The sequence below is a fragment of the Nicotiana attenuata genome, chromosome 7, assembly GCF_001879085.1.
Source record: "Nicotiana attenuata strain UT chromosome 7, NIATTr2, whole genome shotgun sequence".
Taxonomy (NCBI): Eukaryota; Viridiplantae; Streptophyta; class Magnoliopsida; order Solanales; family Solanaceae; genus Nicotiana; species Nicotiana attenuata.
Window position 1 is genome coordinate 45875134 of NC_031995.1, and position 17455 is coordinate 45892588.

Genomic DNA, 17455 nt, shown 5'->3' on the forward strand with positions numbered 1-17455 from the left:
CAAAAAGGATATTTAAGTTTCTATTGGCAGAAGAAGAGAGAGCACATTCCAACAAACAACAACATCATTTTGCTGATGGCAGATTGTGCTCTCTCTCTTCTGTCAATAGAATTCCTCACTTTGAATCCTCAAAGATTAATCTTTTCACATTCCTACTATTCTGTCAGCTTAATCTTTAATAAAGCCAAAATTATAAGCATGATCTGAACTGATATGTCCACAGACAAGACAAAACAAACAGTATATAAAAATTTAGTTTAGTTTCTTGCATGAGAAAAGATGTTTGGTTTTCTGGAAGCTCCATGTACTGGCGGTGTAAAATATATGTTACACAATCAGGTCAGTTATAACAAGTAAAATGGTGATTAATCTACAACACATGTTAAACTACACTGCTAGTATGAAAAATGTTTGCGCTATCAGTGCGTTTAACTTAAATCCAAATAAACAAGAGCTGGTGATGAATATGTGGGATGTTGAAGAAAGAAACAAGAGTTGGTAGCAAACTCTTGGACTAAGAGAGAAGATTGGAAAAGCACAAAGGAAGAAAAGAAAATAAGCTTAGTAGCAGTAGTGAGGGGCATGAAGATGATGAGTTACATATAGCAAATTTATAGAGAAAATGAGAAGACTGTAAGAGTACTTTAATTCTGTGTTGGGGTAATATTTGGAGGTTCCTTTGGATTTAGAGAATCAGCTAAAAAAGGCAAAGAGAAGGGAAATTCCTTTTCATGTATATTTATTACAGCTATAGCATTGGACAGAAGTAACCTGTATTATACTGAATTTACGTGGAATAAGTGTTCATGATAATGAACCTTCAAAGCCACAATTGATGTCATGCTTAGCTATTTCTGGTTTTAAGATAATGACTTGGTTTGATACTCAAGCATCCGAGGACTGAACATTATTCAATTCTGAAACAGAGTTTTTCTGTTCTCAACTGTAACTAGGGGTTTGGACAATACTTGGTTAAAGTTGAAAACAAAATACTTTTTATTTTTATTTTTATAATTGCGGTGCCCGGACCAGCTTACACGCATCTCGACTTATAGTATTTGATGTTTGTTATTTTTATCATTTTTAGGAACAATATAGATTATAATACGTTTACACGATAGCATTAATAGATTCTTTAGTATCTCTTTAGATTTATAAACTTTCATGCATAATTTGTGTTAATACAAAACTGTATAGGCCCAAGATAAATGAAGTGGGAAATAGATTGATATCTGCTCATGAAGAAGCATTAAAATGGTAAATTGATCTTTAGCTCTTTGATAATCTCGCTTTTTTCCTTGACAGGTAGCTCTTCAACATCTACATTACAACCTCACTATTATGTTACAGAATTATCAGCAAAAATACAGCACTATGAAGCTGTAGGGATCTGGAAAAACAGATCACTACATCTGGCCAACAATGATCTAGATATACGTAAATTTGGGCCTAAAAATTTATGAAAACAATCTATTTGCTCACCAGAGCTTCATCGAGATAAGAAGAATCGGCAGATCTATCCGTTTCAGAATAACCATATGATGAACTCATCATATCATCTACTTTCTCATCAAACAGCCTAACTTCGTTTTCTTTGCCAAATACCTGGTTTCCCTTTTTTTTCCCTTCTGCCCTGGATGATACAGTTTTGTGTTTGATACCAACAGCTTCAGCCTGATCTGCAAATAATTTCTTTGAGATGGGTGAACTGCATATTTGTTGATACACATCATAGTTAGCTGCATGAGTGCAGTCGGCATTCAGAATATCCGAAAGAGGATGCAACACTGAAATTGGATCGCTGTTCCTACTTAGAGTTTCCTTTATTTCCAGAAACTTAGAAACCAGTTCTGGCTTGCTAAACTGAATAAAGACAGCGCTTTCATCCAAATGGTAGACAGAGGAAATAGAATTTGGGCCAAAGACTTTTACTATACAAGCTTTGATCTCCCTTGCTTTTAGTTTTGATGGTAATCCCCACAACAAAACAATGCTAGGAAAGGAAATCTCCTGGTACCGACTTTTGAGGTTACTCGAAGCTGAGGTGTCTGTTGTACATTTCCCAGTACTTAGATCAATGATGTCTCCAGTAACCCAGCTAAGGTAAAGGCGATTGATATAATTCTGAAGCTTTGTCTCCTTGGGTAAACCTCCAGCAAGCACATGGAGGGTAAAATCAATGCCTAGATGATTGCACGCCTGTGCAAAAATGCATCCAGTCATAAATGCATCATAGCCAGCTTCATGCTTGGCCCCTGAGTTCCAGTTCAAGGATCTGCAAATTAACTTAAATTAGAGACGGATTATTCATTCTGATCTCATAAATTGAGATACAGTGCAAAAGATTTAAGCAACAAGGGTGCTGAAAGAAGCGAAAGATTTTCTTCACAAGCTAAGGAAATATACCAAAGAGGCAAAACAAACACAGTTGATAATGTTGATGCAAATCAATGGTCAAGTGAAACATCAGAGAGTCAAATGCATGCAGGAGCTAAAGATATTGTGTAAAAGAAGCAAGAAACAGCCAGGCACATGGTAAGCACATATAAAGTAACAAAAGAGCATCATGTTGATTCAGTACCAAGAGTTGAGTAGAATTGGTAGTAAACCTTTTTTCATCTACTTGAACCTCCACCTCTACACACGGTCTATCAGCCAAACCAGAAGTTTTGACACCTAAAGCAATTTGAGGACAGATAGAGACAAACGCTCTGGATAGTGATGTGCTGCTTTTATTCACACTCTGTTGAAAAACACCGTTTGCATTCAAGAGTACTTTGGTGTCAATTATGCAAGGAAAGTACTTCTGAATGGAAGACACATAGTCCTCAGCAGTCAAAGGTAGTGGACCAATGAATTTACTGTATATATGCGCCATATCTGCATTGATTGTGTAAAAGTGATAAGCAAAACATGCAATAGAAAAAGTAGCTTTCCCATAAACTGAAGAGATTTATTTACCAAGAAAGCAATTGTGTCCGACAATCAACTTCCGCTCCGAGGAAAGAAGATCAATAACATGTCGAAATCCAACAGCAGATTTGACCTTTATTTCCGCTTCTTTACGAAGGCCTTCCTTCACCTCTTTCTACTTGATGTTAAGACATGAATAGATATGATGAGATACAGTCAAGGTACTGATCAGACAAGGAATCACTTATTTTCTTTTTCTCTCATCATTATCTCAAACATTATTTACTCAAAGGTTTCCACTTAATTACTCACCCCATTTAGATAAATTATCATAAATAGTTAATAAGGAGAATAGATCCTCATATTGGCAAAAATGATACCAATAATAACAGCAACTAAACAAAGAAGGTTATAACTAGTACTTATAGACTTTCAAAAACTGGAACGTACCCCAATGGTCACAAATGTAATCAATGTGTACATATCATGACATGTGATGTTTCAACAAGAATTTTCTTTATGATTCAAAGCGTTTAGGCCTTACCATCAGTAGATCCTTGTCATCATTGGAATCTGTATAGACAATCAATTGCTGCGGAGATGTTGCTTCGCCAGCTACTCTGATAAAGGCTAGATCTTTGAAATGCTTTTTAGTGACCTGGATTTTCCAATTCACAAAGTCAATCATCGTCAGAGGACAATAGCATATCAGTAAGTATAACTATATACTTTAGCACTCCTCTCATTTCTGGGGAATAGCCGAGGAACAAAGAAAAGGTATAACTGATACTGTCAAATAAAAAGAATGCATCCTCTTATACAAACTTTTAGACAAAAAACAAACACTAGATAACATTGGGAAAAAGAAGATGCGCTCGCAGTCTCACATCATAAGTTGATCCTCGTACAAAAAGATAAGAATGAGATGGAAGAGAAGAGCTTGTTACCGCTTTAATCACCCTTAGCTGGCGCGAAGTAAACCCACTAAGGGCAAGGGCTGGACGGGTCTTGAAGAAAACCATTTGAAATCTCTGGTTTGGATCAGTTGACATTTGTTTAATTTCAGAGCTACTGCTTCCCTTACTTAACAAACTAGCATGCCATTCCCTTATTGTGTTCTTCATTCTTTCAGCAAATAGAACATCTGCCATCCTAACCAATGGAAACTCTGCATCTTCTCTCAAGCCATACACGGAATCCGATGATTCATCCATGAATGTTGAATTTATACGTTCCACTGCTTCCTCTTCTTGGCTTCTGGATAAATAAGAGACTCCTGAGATTACATAGATGTGTAAAATCTCAAAAATGAAAGCAATGAAGAGATAACTGAGCTAGCTAAAAAGAAATTCATTGGGTGCATAACTCTAATATAAATCTAAACAGTGACTAAGTCTCTGAAAATTTAAAATCAAACTTAACAAAGTATAACAGCTCACCAACCAAAACCGTCACATCAGTTCACCTACTTGGAGATGAAACTAATGACATTTGCAGCTTACCACTTACAATGGTAGCAAAGAGACTAAAATGTAAAACGTTCTATTTGATAAAGCCAATTCTATAGAATGCTTCCAGTGCAAGATGTAACATAATGTATCCAAATTGCAAGAGAAAAACAATGACACTCAAAGAGACAGCCCATCATAGGTAAGTCAAACTACTTATATAATGAGGGGGTGGGAACTGATATCTCAATAGACAACTCCTAAGTTTGCAGTCCTTACGTTCCGTCACAAACTTTTAAAGAATGTATCCTGATGCTGGATGCATCAAAGGAACTTTATCCAATAAATGAATCCTATACGTTGTTGTTCTTCTGGGTAAAATACGAATTATCGCTAACATTTAAAAATAATTGGGATGGGCCTGGCTCTAATACCATGATAAGAATGGACATTGGGCCTAACTCAACCCCAAAAGCTAGCTTGTGAGGTGAGGATTGCCCAAGCCATATAAGGAGACCAAGGACCTCAACTCCCACCGACGTGGGACAACTCAACATCATGATTTAATGGTTTACAGTTTATACCTTTCTTTCAAGTTCCAGCCAATGAAAATCTAGTAAGTTGATAAAGTTAAAAGCCAAAAGATAGTAAAAAACCTAGTATGATTTTGTATACTAAAAAACTCAGGATCACTGCCGCAACTTCAGTCAGAGCCAAGTTCAGTCAGTACATGATCTTAGACAAAGGCCGAGAAAGGTATAGGTTCAGTCAGTACACTAATGTTCCAACTATCCTTGTGTAACTCGTGTGACTCACCTCATATGACTCAGACAAGCCGCTGCAGAACCATATTTTTTGAACAAGGCTGACTAGCAGTTATTATAAAGTTTCCGAATCGCAAAACATGCTATAATCTCATTAAGTTGTCCAAGAGAAGAAAACAAGGTGTTAAGGAATTACCTTCACGTACGCACACATTGAAATCAAACTGGTATTTTGCCAGGAAATCAAGTGAGGCTGTCTGGCAAAGGAACTCATAGGATTGGTTGCTACCAGGGATTTCTTGCCGTGGGAATATATAAAAGTTATGTCTGCCAAAGAGAAATCAAAGCATCAGATCTGAGAGGTGGAATATAATATTAACTGATGAAGACAATCTTCGCTGCTTTTCCCCCCTTAAAGAACACATTTTTCTCTTTTTCCTTCTTTTAAAAAACAAGTATTATTTAACAGTATCGCAATGTGAGCCCAAGTAGAGCTGAATTGATATAGAAAATGCAATATGCAACATCTCTAAGTCAAACAAGGTAGGTCGCTGCTCAATTAGGTGATAATCTATATTTCACCAAAAGCAAAAGAAACAAACCTTGCATTTCACCAAAAGCAAATGAAACAAACGTGTAGCTACTATTTTGAATCACTAGCTTAGAGCATATTTTAATACAATACCTTATCTATTATCATTCAAAGAAACGAACTTTGCATTCTGAAGATACTGAAAACACTCACAAAAAAATCAAAGGATTGAAGTAATATACCCTATCACTATAGCGTTAATTACAATGTCTATTAGTTTACCAATTAATGCATATCATAAAAATTACATGTAATTAACTTAATCTTGTAAAAAAAATTTTACGCTTTCAGTGCACATAACTTAAACTCAATTACATGTAATTAACTTAATAGAAATGAAAGAACGAAGACTTACGGATGCGCGAGAAAGGATTGCTTGTGAGAGTCCCAACGGAAAGGACAAATGCCGAACTGAACAACGGCGAACTTCTCGGCGGAGTCCTTAACTTTGAGGTAACGAATATCATATCGGTCGAATTCGAAGGAATCTCTCCAAGGAGCACTGGTTACTCCGGTCATTTCCAAATCGACAGCGACGAAATCGGCGTCGCGTACAAGACCTCGTAGGTCCTTGAGAGCTGATTCGAAGTTGGATTTGGTAACATTCTTGAGCGCGAAGGAAGAGGAAGAAGAGGAAGAGAGGGCGCGGCGGTGCGTAGTGAAAGAGGTGATCGGAGCGTGGGATATTTGGATTAGGATTGTGGATAGAGGTTTCAACATACACTGTTTCTTCATTCTATGTTTAGTCCTTCATCGCGTAGTAGCTTCTTCAGGACTCGGGGGACATGGGTACCAAGGGTTTACATTCCCAGGAGCGAAAAACGACTAGGTGTGTGTGTGTTTTTTTTTCCTTTTCTCTCCTAATTTGTTGTTTGGAGATTGAAACAAATAAAAGAAAAAAAAATAGTATCTTCTTATTTGTTTGATTGAATATCTTGTTGATTGTTCATATTTGTGTTGTATAATGCTAATGTTATTATAAAATAATAAAAGAAAGTATTGAAGAGAAAAGTAGAGAGATAATTCTATTGATTTTGAGATGAATTACAATGGGATAAAACCTCTCTATTTATAGGAGAAAAATGACTTATCCACAAAGTAACAAACTCTCTAAATGATAGGTATTAACCTAAAATACAATTCTGTTTATAACAATCACCCTTGAATGTCTATTCAACAAATAATGTGCCTCGTCAAAACCTTAACTAAAATAAAACACAATGAGAAAAAATTCTAGTGAATGAAAAAGAGTACACAGGTTTAGAAATACGCCTTTTGGTTGCCTCGTAAAAAACCTTGCAGGAAAAACTCAGTGGGACAAAACCTTGTAAGAAAAAAAGAGCACAACGCGTATTAACTCCCCACGACGAGAGCATCAATTCACATCTTTGAGCCTTCGCATCCCAATCTTGTACACTAGCTTCTTGAAAGTTGACGTCGGTAGAGATTTGGTGAACAAATCAGCCATATTATCACTTGAACGAATCTGTTGCACGTTGATATCACCATTCTTTTGAAGATCATGTGTGAAAAATAACTTTGGTGAAATGTGCTTTGTCCTATCTCCTTTAATGAATCCTCCATTCTTGGGCTATGCATGTTGCATTGTCTTCATATAAAATCGTGGGTAGTTTGTCACACTTCAAACCACATTTTTCTCGAATAATACGTATTATAGACCTCAACCACACACATTCTCGACTTGGTTCATGAATAACAATTATCTTAGCATGATTAGATGAAGTAGCCATAATTGGTTACTTGGTCGATCGCTAAGATATGGCAGTGCCTCCACATGTAAACACATAGTCTATTTGAGATCGAGCCTTGTGTGGGTCAGATAAATACCCAGCATCGGCATAACCAACAAGATCGGGACTGCAATCGTTGCCATAAAATAAGCCCATATCGGTATTCTCTCTTAGATACCGCAATATGTGTTTGATTCCATTCCAATGTCTCCTTGTAGGAGCGAAGCTACATCTTGATAAGACATTAACTGAAAAGGTTATGTCGGGCCTTGTTGTATTAGCAAGATACATTAGTGCACCAATTGCAGTAAGATATGGTACTTCTGGACTAGGAATGGAAAACAGGCGGGTCAAGTTGGATATGGTTCGGATCGAAAACGGATAATAAAAATGGATAAATTCTCCGACCCGACCCATATTTAATACGGATAAAAAGCGGGTTAACCGGTGGATAATTGGGTAACCATATTATCCATGACTTCTTGCATATGATCACTTTTGGGAGAATTCTTAGTCTTCCTAACTTGAAGAACCCCCAACTTGAGGCTTTACAAATGTAAAAGTTAGACCTATTGGTTATCCATCTTCTGAATGGATAATATGGTTCTTATCCATATTTGACCCATTTTTAAAAAGTTCATTATTCAACCCACTTTTTAGTGGATAATATGGGTGGTTAAATATTTTCTTTTAATCATTTTGCCATCTCTATTCAGGACCAAAAAGCTCTCCATTCTTTTCTTGGGGTCGGGACGGATCCTTATTCACATCAAGTGATCGAACAACCATTGGAGTACTTAATGGATGTGCTCCATCTATGTAAAACTGTTTCAATACCTTTTTTGTGTAGGCAGATTGATGAACAAAAATCTCATTTGCCAAATGTTTAATTTGCAAACTGAGACATAATTTTGTCTTTCCGAGATCTTTCATCTCTAATTCCTTCTTTAAATAATCAATTTTCTTTTGGAGTTCTATAGGAGTTCCAATAAGGTTTATGTCATCAACATATACGTCAAGTACAACAAACTCCGATGTTGTTTTCTTTATAAAAATACATGGACAAATGACATCATTTATATAACCTTCCATTAATAAATACTCACTAAGGGGATTATACCACATTTGTCCTGATTGCTTTAAACCACACAAATATCTTTGCGATTTGATTAAAAATATTTTTCGGGACTTTGAATTATGTGTGTCAGGCATTTTAAATTCTTCGGGATATTTAATGTATATCTCATTATCAAGTGAGCCATAAAGGTAGGTTGTAACCACATCCGTTAAATACATGTTAAGCTTTTTACGGACAACAAAATTAATGAGATAACAAAATGTTATTGCATCCATAATAGGAGAATATGTCTCTTCATAATCGACACCATGCCTTTGTGAAAGTCCTTGTGCAACAAGGCAGGCCTTATAGTATAAAGACCCATTTATAGCCAACAGGATTAACACCATTAGGTGTTTGGACTACAGACCCAAAAACTTAATGTTTCGCAAGTGAATCCAACTCGAATAAGATTGCTTCTTGCCATTTTGGCCAATCACGTCTTTGTCGACATTCGCCAACAGATTGAGGTTCAAGATCCTCACTATGTTGCATAATGCTAGATGCAACATTATATGAAAAGACATAATCCATCACTATATCAGATCGATTCAAATTCGTCTCAATATCGATTGGATTTATTGATAGTTCCTTATTTTCTTGAGTCTCAGGCTCAGTGATTTCCTCATGAATCTCAGTATTGGTTAAATCATGGATTTCTTTGAGACTCTTTCGTGGTGTCATCTTGATCATTTATTTTTATTTTTCTAGGATTTCAATCCTTAGAACCTATCACGACCCAATTCCATTATAGGCCGTGATGACGCCCAACACCGTTGTTAGGCAAGCCAACACCGATCAACTAGTGGTTTTCCGTTTAAATAAATTATTAAGTAGTAACATTTCCTTATTTGTTAAGAAGATTTAGAAATTTGCAGGTGTAACATAAATAAGCGGAAGCAATAAGTACCAATAAGAATCATATAAGTAAACCCAAAATCATAAGTCTACTAGTGAGTGTGCCAAGACCTGGTGTCACAAGTGTGTGGGCAATCTAGTAGAATATACAAAAGAATACTACTAGCCTACTGTCTAAGAGGAAATAGATGGAAAAGTAAAACATAAGGAAGACTCTAGCTGCTGTAGAACGGCTCGGAAGGTAGCTCACCGTGAAGTCTCGAAGTGGGGATCAACTACGCGCGCCAGACGGGTAACTAGATGCACTTGCCTCAGATCCTGTACAATTAAGTACAGAAGTGTAGTATGAGTACATAAACAACATGTACCCAGTAAGTATCCAGTCGAACCTCGAAGAAGTAGTGACGAGGGGTCGACTTAGACACCTATTATGAGCTAAAAATAATATAATTAAAGAGTTATTCTAAGCATGGATATCATGAATAATACTGAAAGCTCAATAACAGAAAGTGATAAGTTCTTCTTTCACAAATATGATTCAATTTCAGTCATATCATTTAACGGCTTACATTTTAAGGCATTTAAGAAGTATAAATCATGGAGAATTCCAAATAATTATCATGCGCAAATTATGTCGAGGTCGTACGGCCCGATCCAACATAATATTAAACTGTGCACTGTCGGAGGGTCGAACGGCGCGTACTATAGATGCATTTATTTACTACCGAGGCGCTCGACCCGATCCACAAATAACAATTATTTTTAAGAAAACACAAATTTCTCATTTACAGTCAAGTACCTCATGCAAATCTTCAAGTAAGTGAGTTCAACCTTATACAATTCTTTTTATCAATCCCTAACATGACTTAAGTGATTATATTAGCAAGTAAGGACGCAAACATTTCAAATATAGCATGATATGGGTCCTAAAATACCGGGAAATTAACATAATAGTAGCTACGTACGGACTCTCGTCACCTCGTACGTACGTAGCCCCCACAAATAGGTACAAATATTTATTTAATTCACCTATGGGGTTAATTCCCTATTACAAGGTTAGAAAGGAGACTTGCCTCGTCTCAAAACCTAATTCCCAATTCAAGAATTGCGCTCAAACCTCCAAATTCAATGCCAAACGACTCGAAACTAATCAAACATTATATAAACTAATCAATATATGCTCAAACGTTCATATTTCCACTATTAAAGTGATTACCCAATCAAATTGCAAGATTCCTAAAAATTCACCCCCAGAACCACATGCTCGGATTCCGAAAATTTTCGAAGAAAGTTGCTACCCATCACCTTAGGAACATAAATATATGATTTTCACTAAGTTTCATAATCAATTTCGTGGTCAAATCGTGTTTTTATTAAAACCTAGGTTTTCCTCTAAACCCTTGATTTTCACTAATTTTTACATGTTAATCTACACATAATCTAAGTATTTGACTCACATTTGGGAGAAATTACTTACATCCAAAAGCTAGGTCGAAATCCCCTCCTTAAAAGCTCTCCAATCGCCCAAGTATGAAAATGAGTCAAAAATGCCTAAGTCCCGTATTAAATGAAGGTTCTGCCTTCTGCGATTTCCGCACCTGCGGAGGGACTTCTGCTTCTGCGAGACCGCTTCTGCGGTCAAAGGTCTGCTTTGCGGAGGAGCCTAAGGCTGGCTGGTTTCGCTTCTGCGGGTGTGGTCCCGCTTCTGCGGCTAAAAAGTCGCTTCTGCGATCTCTGCCAACGCACCTGCGCTTTTGCAGGTGCGGTCCCTCTTCCGTATCTGCGATGACTAGGCAGCCCATGTTGAGCCGCTTCTGCGTTCTTTGGCTCGCTTCTCCGAGCTCGCTTATGCGGCTGGCCAAGCGCATGTGCGATTATGACAACAGCTTGAGCTTCAGCTCCTGCTCCAAATTTCCAACTTGGTCTGAGCCTTGTCCGATTGACGCTCGGGGCCCCCGGGGCCTCGCTCGAACATACCAACAAGTTTGAAATCATGAAATGGACTCGCTTAAACTCGCGGAACGCCCGAAACAACATTCAAACTAAGAATCACACCATAAAACCAATTGAATCCAACTTATGAATTTCAAGTTCTTCAATTTGCTTCCAATGCACCAAAACGTACTTATGCTACTCGGAAGGACACCAAATTTTGTGTGCAAGTCTTAAATGACATTAAGAAACTATTCTCGATCTCGGAATTCCATTTTGGACCTCGATATCACCAAAACCTGCTCCAAACCAAATTTAAAGAACTTTCAAAACCTTCAAGAACCAACTTTCACTATTAGGCGCCGAAAGGCTCCCGGGTCATCCAAAACCCAATCCGAACATACGCCCAAGTCCGAAATTATCATACGAACCTAATGGAACCGTCAAATCCCGATTCCGAGGCCGTTTAATCAAAATGTTGACTGAAGTCAAACTTGGCCTTTTCAGTCATGCTTAAGGAACCAAGTGTTCCGATTTCAACCCAAACTCTTCCATATTGCGAACTACCCATCCCCGCAAGTCATAAATCAGTAAAAGCAAGTACGGGAAGTCTTATTTAGGGGAACGGTGCTCTAGAAAGCAAAACGACCGGTCGGGTCGTTACATTCTCCACCTCTTAAACAAACGTTCGTCCTCAAACGGGTTTAGATTCGTACCTGAAGTGCTGAATAAGTGTGGATATCTGCTCCGCATGTCCTGCTGGGACTCCCAGGTCGCCTCCTCGACTGGCTGTCCCCTCCACTAAGCCTTTACCATAGAAATCCTTTTGGACCTCAACTGGTGATCCTGTCTAGCAACAATGGCAACTGGCTCCTCCTCATAACCCAGGCTCTCATCTAACTGAATAGTGCTAAAGTCCAAGTCCAACTAGGGGTGTGCATTCGAATCGGTTTATCGATAAATCGAATCCATTATTTGTTATCGAAATCGAAATCGAAAAAATCGAAACCTTATTGAAACGATAACGATAAGCATATATACAAATCGATAATCGATAAGTAATTATCGATAAGGGTCAAAATCGAATCGATAAATCGAATGCACACCCCTAGACTGTAGACACGTACGAACTACGTTTGGTTAAAACTAAGGTACGGGTAACGTTACCCGTAATTTTACCGTTACGGGTAAGGACTTAAATTAAGTAAACCAACGTTAACGTACGGTAAGGGTAGGGTACTAAAGGTACTAACTTACCCGACGGGGTAACTTAAGGTTTTGAAAGCGGTTATACAATATTATTTTCCCTAATCTATACCTTTTCCTTTACCCTAAGTCCCTTACCCTATTATTTCCTCTACCACATTTAAGGAATCATCATATTTAAAGATCAAGGGAATGAAGTTCAAATTAATGGAAAACAGAATTAGCCGTGATGATGTGTTTTGTTTTGTTTTGTTTTTTTATACCGTTGGAGTGTTGGTGGCATACATTTGATCCCTTACTTTAGTTTTGTTGCATGTGCTTGTTGACACAACTTTTATATTATAAATAGTGTTCGTCTTATTTTAGCTTCTTTTTGTCCATATTAGTTAGGCGCGTTTATAACGATATACTTTCCGTGGACTCCCGCAAATTTTCTTATTGGTGTAATCGATAACCGAATCGTTAAGCCCCCAAAATCGATAAATCGAAATCGAAAAATCGAAACCTTATTGAAACGATAACGATAAGCATATGTACAAATCGATAATCGATAAGTAATTATCGATAAGGGTCAAAATCGAATCGATAAATCGAATGCACACCCCTAAGTCCAACACATGTGACAAGTCGGCGCGATACCTACGGAGCATAGACACGTGAAATACCGGATTAACCCCTGATAGGCTAGGAGGTAAAACAAGCTCATAAGCAACCTCCCCAACTCGCCTCAACACCTCAAATGGGCCTATAAACCCGGGGCTTAACTTGCCCTTCTTCCCGAATCTCATAATACGCTTCATCGGCGAGACTTTCAAGAGAACCTTCTCGTCGACCATAAATGATACATCATGCGCCTTCTAATCTGCGTAACTCTTCTGTCTGGACTGTGCTGTGCAAAGTCGCTCCTGGATCAACTTTACCTTTTCCAAGACATCCTTTACCAAATCAGTACCATATAACTTAGCCTCGTCGAGCTCAAACCCCCCGATGAGAGAACGACATTGCCGACCATATAAAGCCTCAAATGGATCCATCTCGATGCTGGACTGATAACTGTTGTTGTAAGCAAACTCGGCCAAGGGTAAAAATCGATCCCACTACCCTCCAAAGTCAATCACACATGCTCTTAGCATGTCCTCCAGGATCTGAACTGTCCGCTCCGACTGCCCGTTGGTCTGTGGATGATGCTGTGCTGAGCTCTACACAGGTCCCCAACTCACTCTGTACGGATCTCCAGAAATATGAAGTAAACTGAGGCCCTCTATCTGATATGATGAAAACAGGCACACCATGCAACCCAACTATCTCCTGAATATAAATCTGGGCCAACCTCTCTGAAGTATATGTAGTCACAACCGGAATAAAGTGTGCCGACTTGGTCAACCTGTAGACAATGATCCAAGCTGCATCAAACTTCCGCAAGGTCCGCGGCAACCCAACTACGAAGTCTATAGTAATGCGCTCCCATTTCCACTATGGTATAGTCATCTGCCGAAGTAGGCCACCTGGCCTCTGGTGCTCATACTTGACCTGCTGGCAATTTGGCACCTATCTACATACTCCACTATGTCTTTCTTCATCCGCCACCACCAATAATGTTGTCTCAGGTCACGATACATCTTCGTAGCACCTGGATGAATAGAATACCGAGAACTGTGTGCCTCCTCTAGAATCCTCTCCCTCAAGCCATCGACATTGGGAACATATAGACGACCTTGGAGTCGCAGAACACCATCCTCGCCATAGAAACCTCCCTGGCACCACCCTGTAGTACCATCTCTCTGAGGACTACCAAGTGCGGATAATCAAACTGTTGAGCCTTTATCTGCTCCAATAGTGAAGACTGGGCAACAACACATGCAAGAACTCGGCTGGGCTCTGAAATGTCCAACCTCACAATTCTGTTAGCTAGGGAATGAATGTCCAAGGCTAGTGGCCTCTCCTCTACTGAAATGAATGCCAAGCTACCCACACTCTCGGCCTTCCTGCTTAAGGCATCCGCAACCACATTTGCCTTACCCGGATGATAAAAATGGTGATGTCATAATCCTCCAGTAACTCAAGCCATCTACGCTGCCTCAAATTGAGATCCCTTTGCTTGAACAAATGTTGTAAGCTGCGATGATTAGTGTAAACCTCACATGACACCCCATAAAAGATAATGCCTACAAATCTGAAGAGCATGAACAATCGCGGCTAACTCTAGGTTGTGCATAGGGTAATTCTTCTCATGAATCTTCAGCTGACACGACGCATATGCAATAACTCGCCCCTCCTGCATCAATACACAACCAAGCCAACGCGTGAAGCGTCACGATACACTGTATACATTCCCGAACCAGAAGGCAACACTAGAACCGGTGCTATAGTCAAAGTTGTCTTGAGCTTCTGAAAGCTCGCCTCACAATCATCGGACCAACGGAACGGAGCACCCTTTTGGGTCAATCTGGTCGGAGGTGCTGCAATGGATGAAAACCCCTGCACAAACCGGCGATAATAATCTGCTAACCTCAGGAAACTCCTGATCTCAGTTACCAAAGTGGGACGAGGCCAACTCTGAACTGCCTAAATCTTCTTGGGATCCACCTTAATACCCTCGCCTGATACAACATGCTCCAAGAATGCCACAGACTCTAGCCAAAACTCACACTTGAAGAACTTAGCATACAACTTATGTTCCCTCAAGGTCTGAAGCACCACTCTCAAATGTTGCTCGTGCTCCCCCAGGCTACGTGAGTAGATCAAATGTCATCAATAAAGACAATGACGAACGAATCAATATAAGGCCTAAACACCCTGTTCATCAAATCCATAAACGTTGCTGGGGCATTAGTCAAGCCGAAGGACATCACCAGAAACTCATAATGGCCATATCTAGTACGGAAAGCAGTATTCGGGACATCTGAGTCCTGAATCTTCAGTTGATGATACCCTGATCTCAAGTCGATCTTAGAGAACACCCTAGCACCCTGCAACTGGACAAACAAATCATCAATGCGTGGCAACGGGTACTTGTTCTTGATGGTAACTTTGTTCAACCGGAGGTAATCAATGCACATTCGCATAGTCCCATATTTCTTCTTCACAAATAACACCGGTGCACCCCAAGGTGATACACTTGGTCTCACAAACCCCTTTGCTAACAACTCCTCAAGCTGCTCCTTCAACTCTTTCAAATCTTTTGGAGTCATGCGGTATGGTGGGATAGATATAGGCTGGGTACCTAGATCCAAGTCAATATAGAAATCAATATCACGATCTGGTGGCATGCTTAGAAGGTCAGAAGGAAACACATCGGCAAATTCCCCAACTACTAGCACTGAATCAATCGTCGGAGATCTGCGATAGTGTCCCAAACATAAGCTAGATAAGCCAAATAACCCTTCTCGAAGATATGCTGAGCCTTCAGAAAAGAGGTGACCCGACTCGCTGTACTAACGGAGGAACCCTTCCACTCCAATCTCGGCAACTCTAGCATCGCTAAAGTAACAGTCTTGGCATGGCAATCGAGGATGGTGTAATATGGGGATAACCAGTCCATGCCCAAGATTTCCTCAAAGTCGGTCATATCGAGTAATAGAAGGTCCGCTCTAGTCTCGTAACCATAGAATGTGACCACAGAGGACCGATTGATCCAATCCACAACTACAGAATCGCCCACAGGAGTGGACACATAAACAGGAGTACCCAAGGATTCACAAGGAATATCCAGTAAATGAGCAAATAGAGAGGATACATATGAATAGGTAGATCTGGATCAAACAACACCAAAGCATCCCTACCACAGACAGAAATAATACCTATGATCACGGCATCTGAGGCCAATGCATCTGGTCTGGCCGAAAAAGCATAGAATTTGGCTGGAGCACCGGTTGGCTGGCCTCCGCCTGACTGAACAATAGCTGTCAGACTCCCCCCTGCCTGGCCTCCACCTCTAGGATGGACCCTACCAGCCTGCCCTCCGCCTCTGGGCAGCCGGACAGTTAGTGCTGTAATCATGGGCTCCTGACCCCCTGCACTGCCTTGCCCCAAAGCCTGGGGCAAAATTTCCTCATGTGACTGAGATATCCGCACTCGAAATAGCCCCTCGGTGCGGTGATCTGCTGCCCTGATGTATGACCCTGATGGCTTGTAGACCTACTGGAAGAAGCCTGAATAGCCGGTGGGCGGTATAACTCTCTGGCATGGCATTGAAATGGGAGCTGGAAAAACCCTGGTGGCCTGAGTACCCACTGGAAGAACCTTGGATGGCTGGTGGGCGGTAAAACTCTCTGGCATGGCACTAAAATAGGGGCGCGCTGGAGTACCTCGAGGCGGTGGTGGTGCTGAATATGGGGGTCTGCTAGGCTGACCCCTTCCAAACTGACCTCTACCCCTATCCGGGGCACCTCTAAACTCTTCAGAGAAACGGGCCCTCTTGTCCTTCTGCATCTGCTCTCTACCCTTCTGACTGTAGCCCTCAATTCTCCGAGCAATCTCCACTACCAACTGATAAGAAGTCCATCTCAACCTCTCGGGCCATATTGTCCCTAATACCGGAGTGAAACCCCACAACAAACCTCCGCACTCTCTCTATGTCAGTAGGAAGTATCATAAGTGGATGGCGAGACAACTCAGAAAACCTCATCACATAATCGGTCACTGACATCTGACCTTGCTCGAGCTGCTGAAACTGATACCGCAACTCTTCCCTCTCGGAGGGTGGAATATACCTATCCAAGAAAAGCTGTGTGAACTAACCCCAAGTCATGGGAGGAGAACCTGCTGGTCTACCAAGAAGATAATACTGCCACCATCTACGAGCCCTGCCCTCCAGCTGGAAAGTAGTGAAATCCACTCCATGAGACTCCAATATCCTCATGTTGTGCAGTCTG

At 40.1% G+C, this 17455-nt stretch overlaps 1 protein-coding gene across 2 annotated transcripts; it reads right to left on the minus strand.

Annotated features, from left to right (window-relative positions):
* Positions 1232-6592, minus strand: LOC109229031 (poly(A)-specific ribonuclease PARN). Of its 2 annotated transcripts, XM_019394333.1 has the most exons (7): positions 6073-6592; positions 5322-5452; positions 3861-4189; positions 3458-3571; positions 2962-3088; positions 2610-2880; positions 1232-2275 (listed from the first exon to the last, which is right to left on the minus strand). In XM_019394333.1, the coding sequence occupies exons 1-7, from the start codon at positions 6450-6452 to the stop codon at positions 1471-1473; spliced, it is 2157 nt and encodes a 718-aa protein (XP_019249878.1). In that variant the 5' UTR covers positions 6453-6592; the 3' UTR covers positions 1232-1470. The 2 variants fall into 2 exon arrangements, with proteins under 2 accessions (XP_019249878.1, XP_019249879.1); XM_019394334.1 differs by lacking the exon at positions 6073-6592 and having other exon boundaries at positions 3861-4170; positions 5322-5409.

What these genes read in the sequence shown, in the direction of transcription:
- LOC109229031 (XM_019394333.1), bottom strand. Translation starts at nt 6,452, where the DNA reads ATGAAGAAACAGTGTATGTTGAAACCTCTATCCACAATCCTAATCCAA. An exon ending in CAATGTGTGCGTACGTGAAG is followed by an intron (nt 4,190 to 5,321) that starts GTAATTCCTTAA and finishes ATGTAATCTCAG; the next exon opens with GAGTCTCTTATTTATCCAGA. An exon ending in CGGACACAATTGCTTTCTTG is followed by an intron (nt 2,881 to 2,961) that starts GTAAATAAATCT and finishes CAATCAATGCAG; the next exon opens with ATATGGCGCATATATACAGT.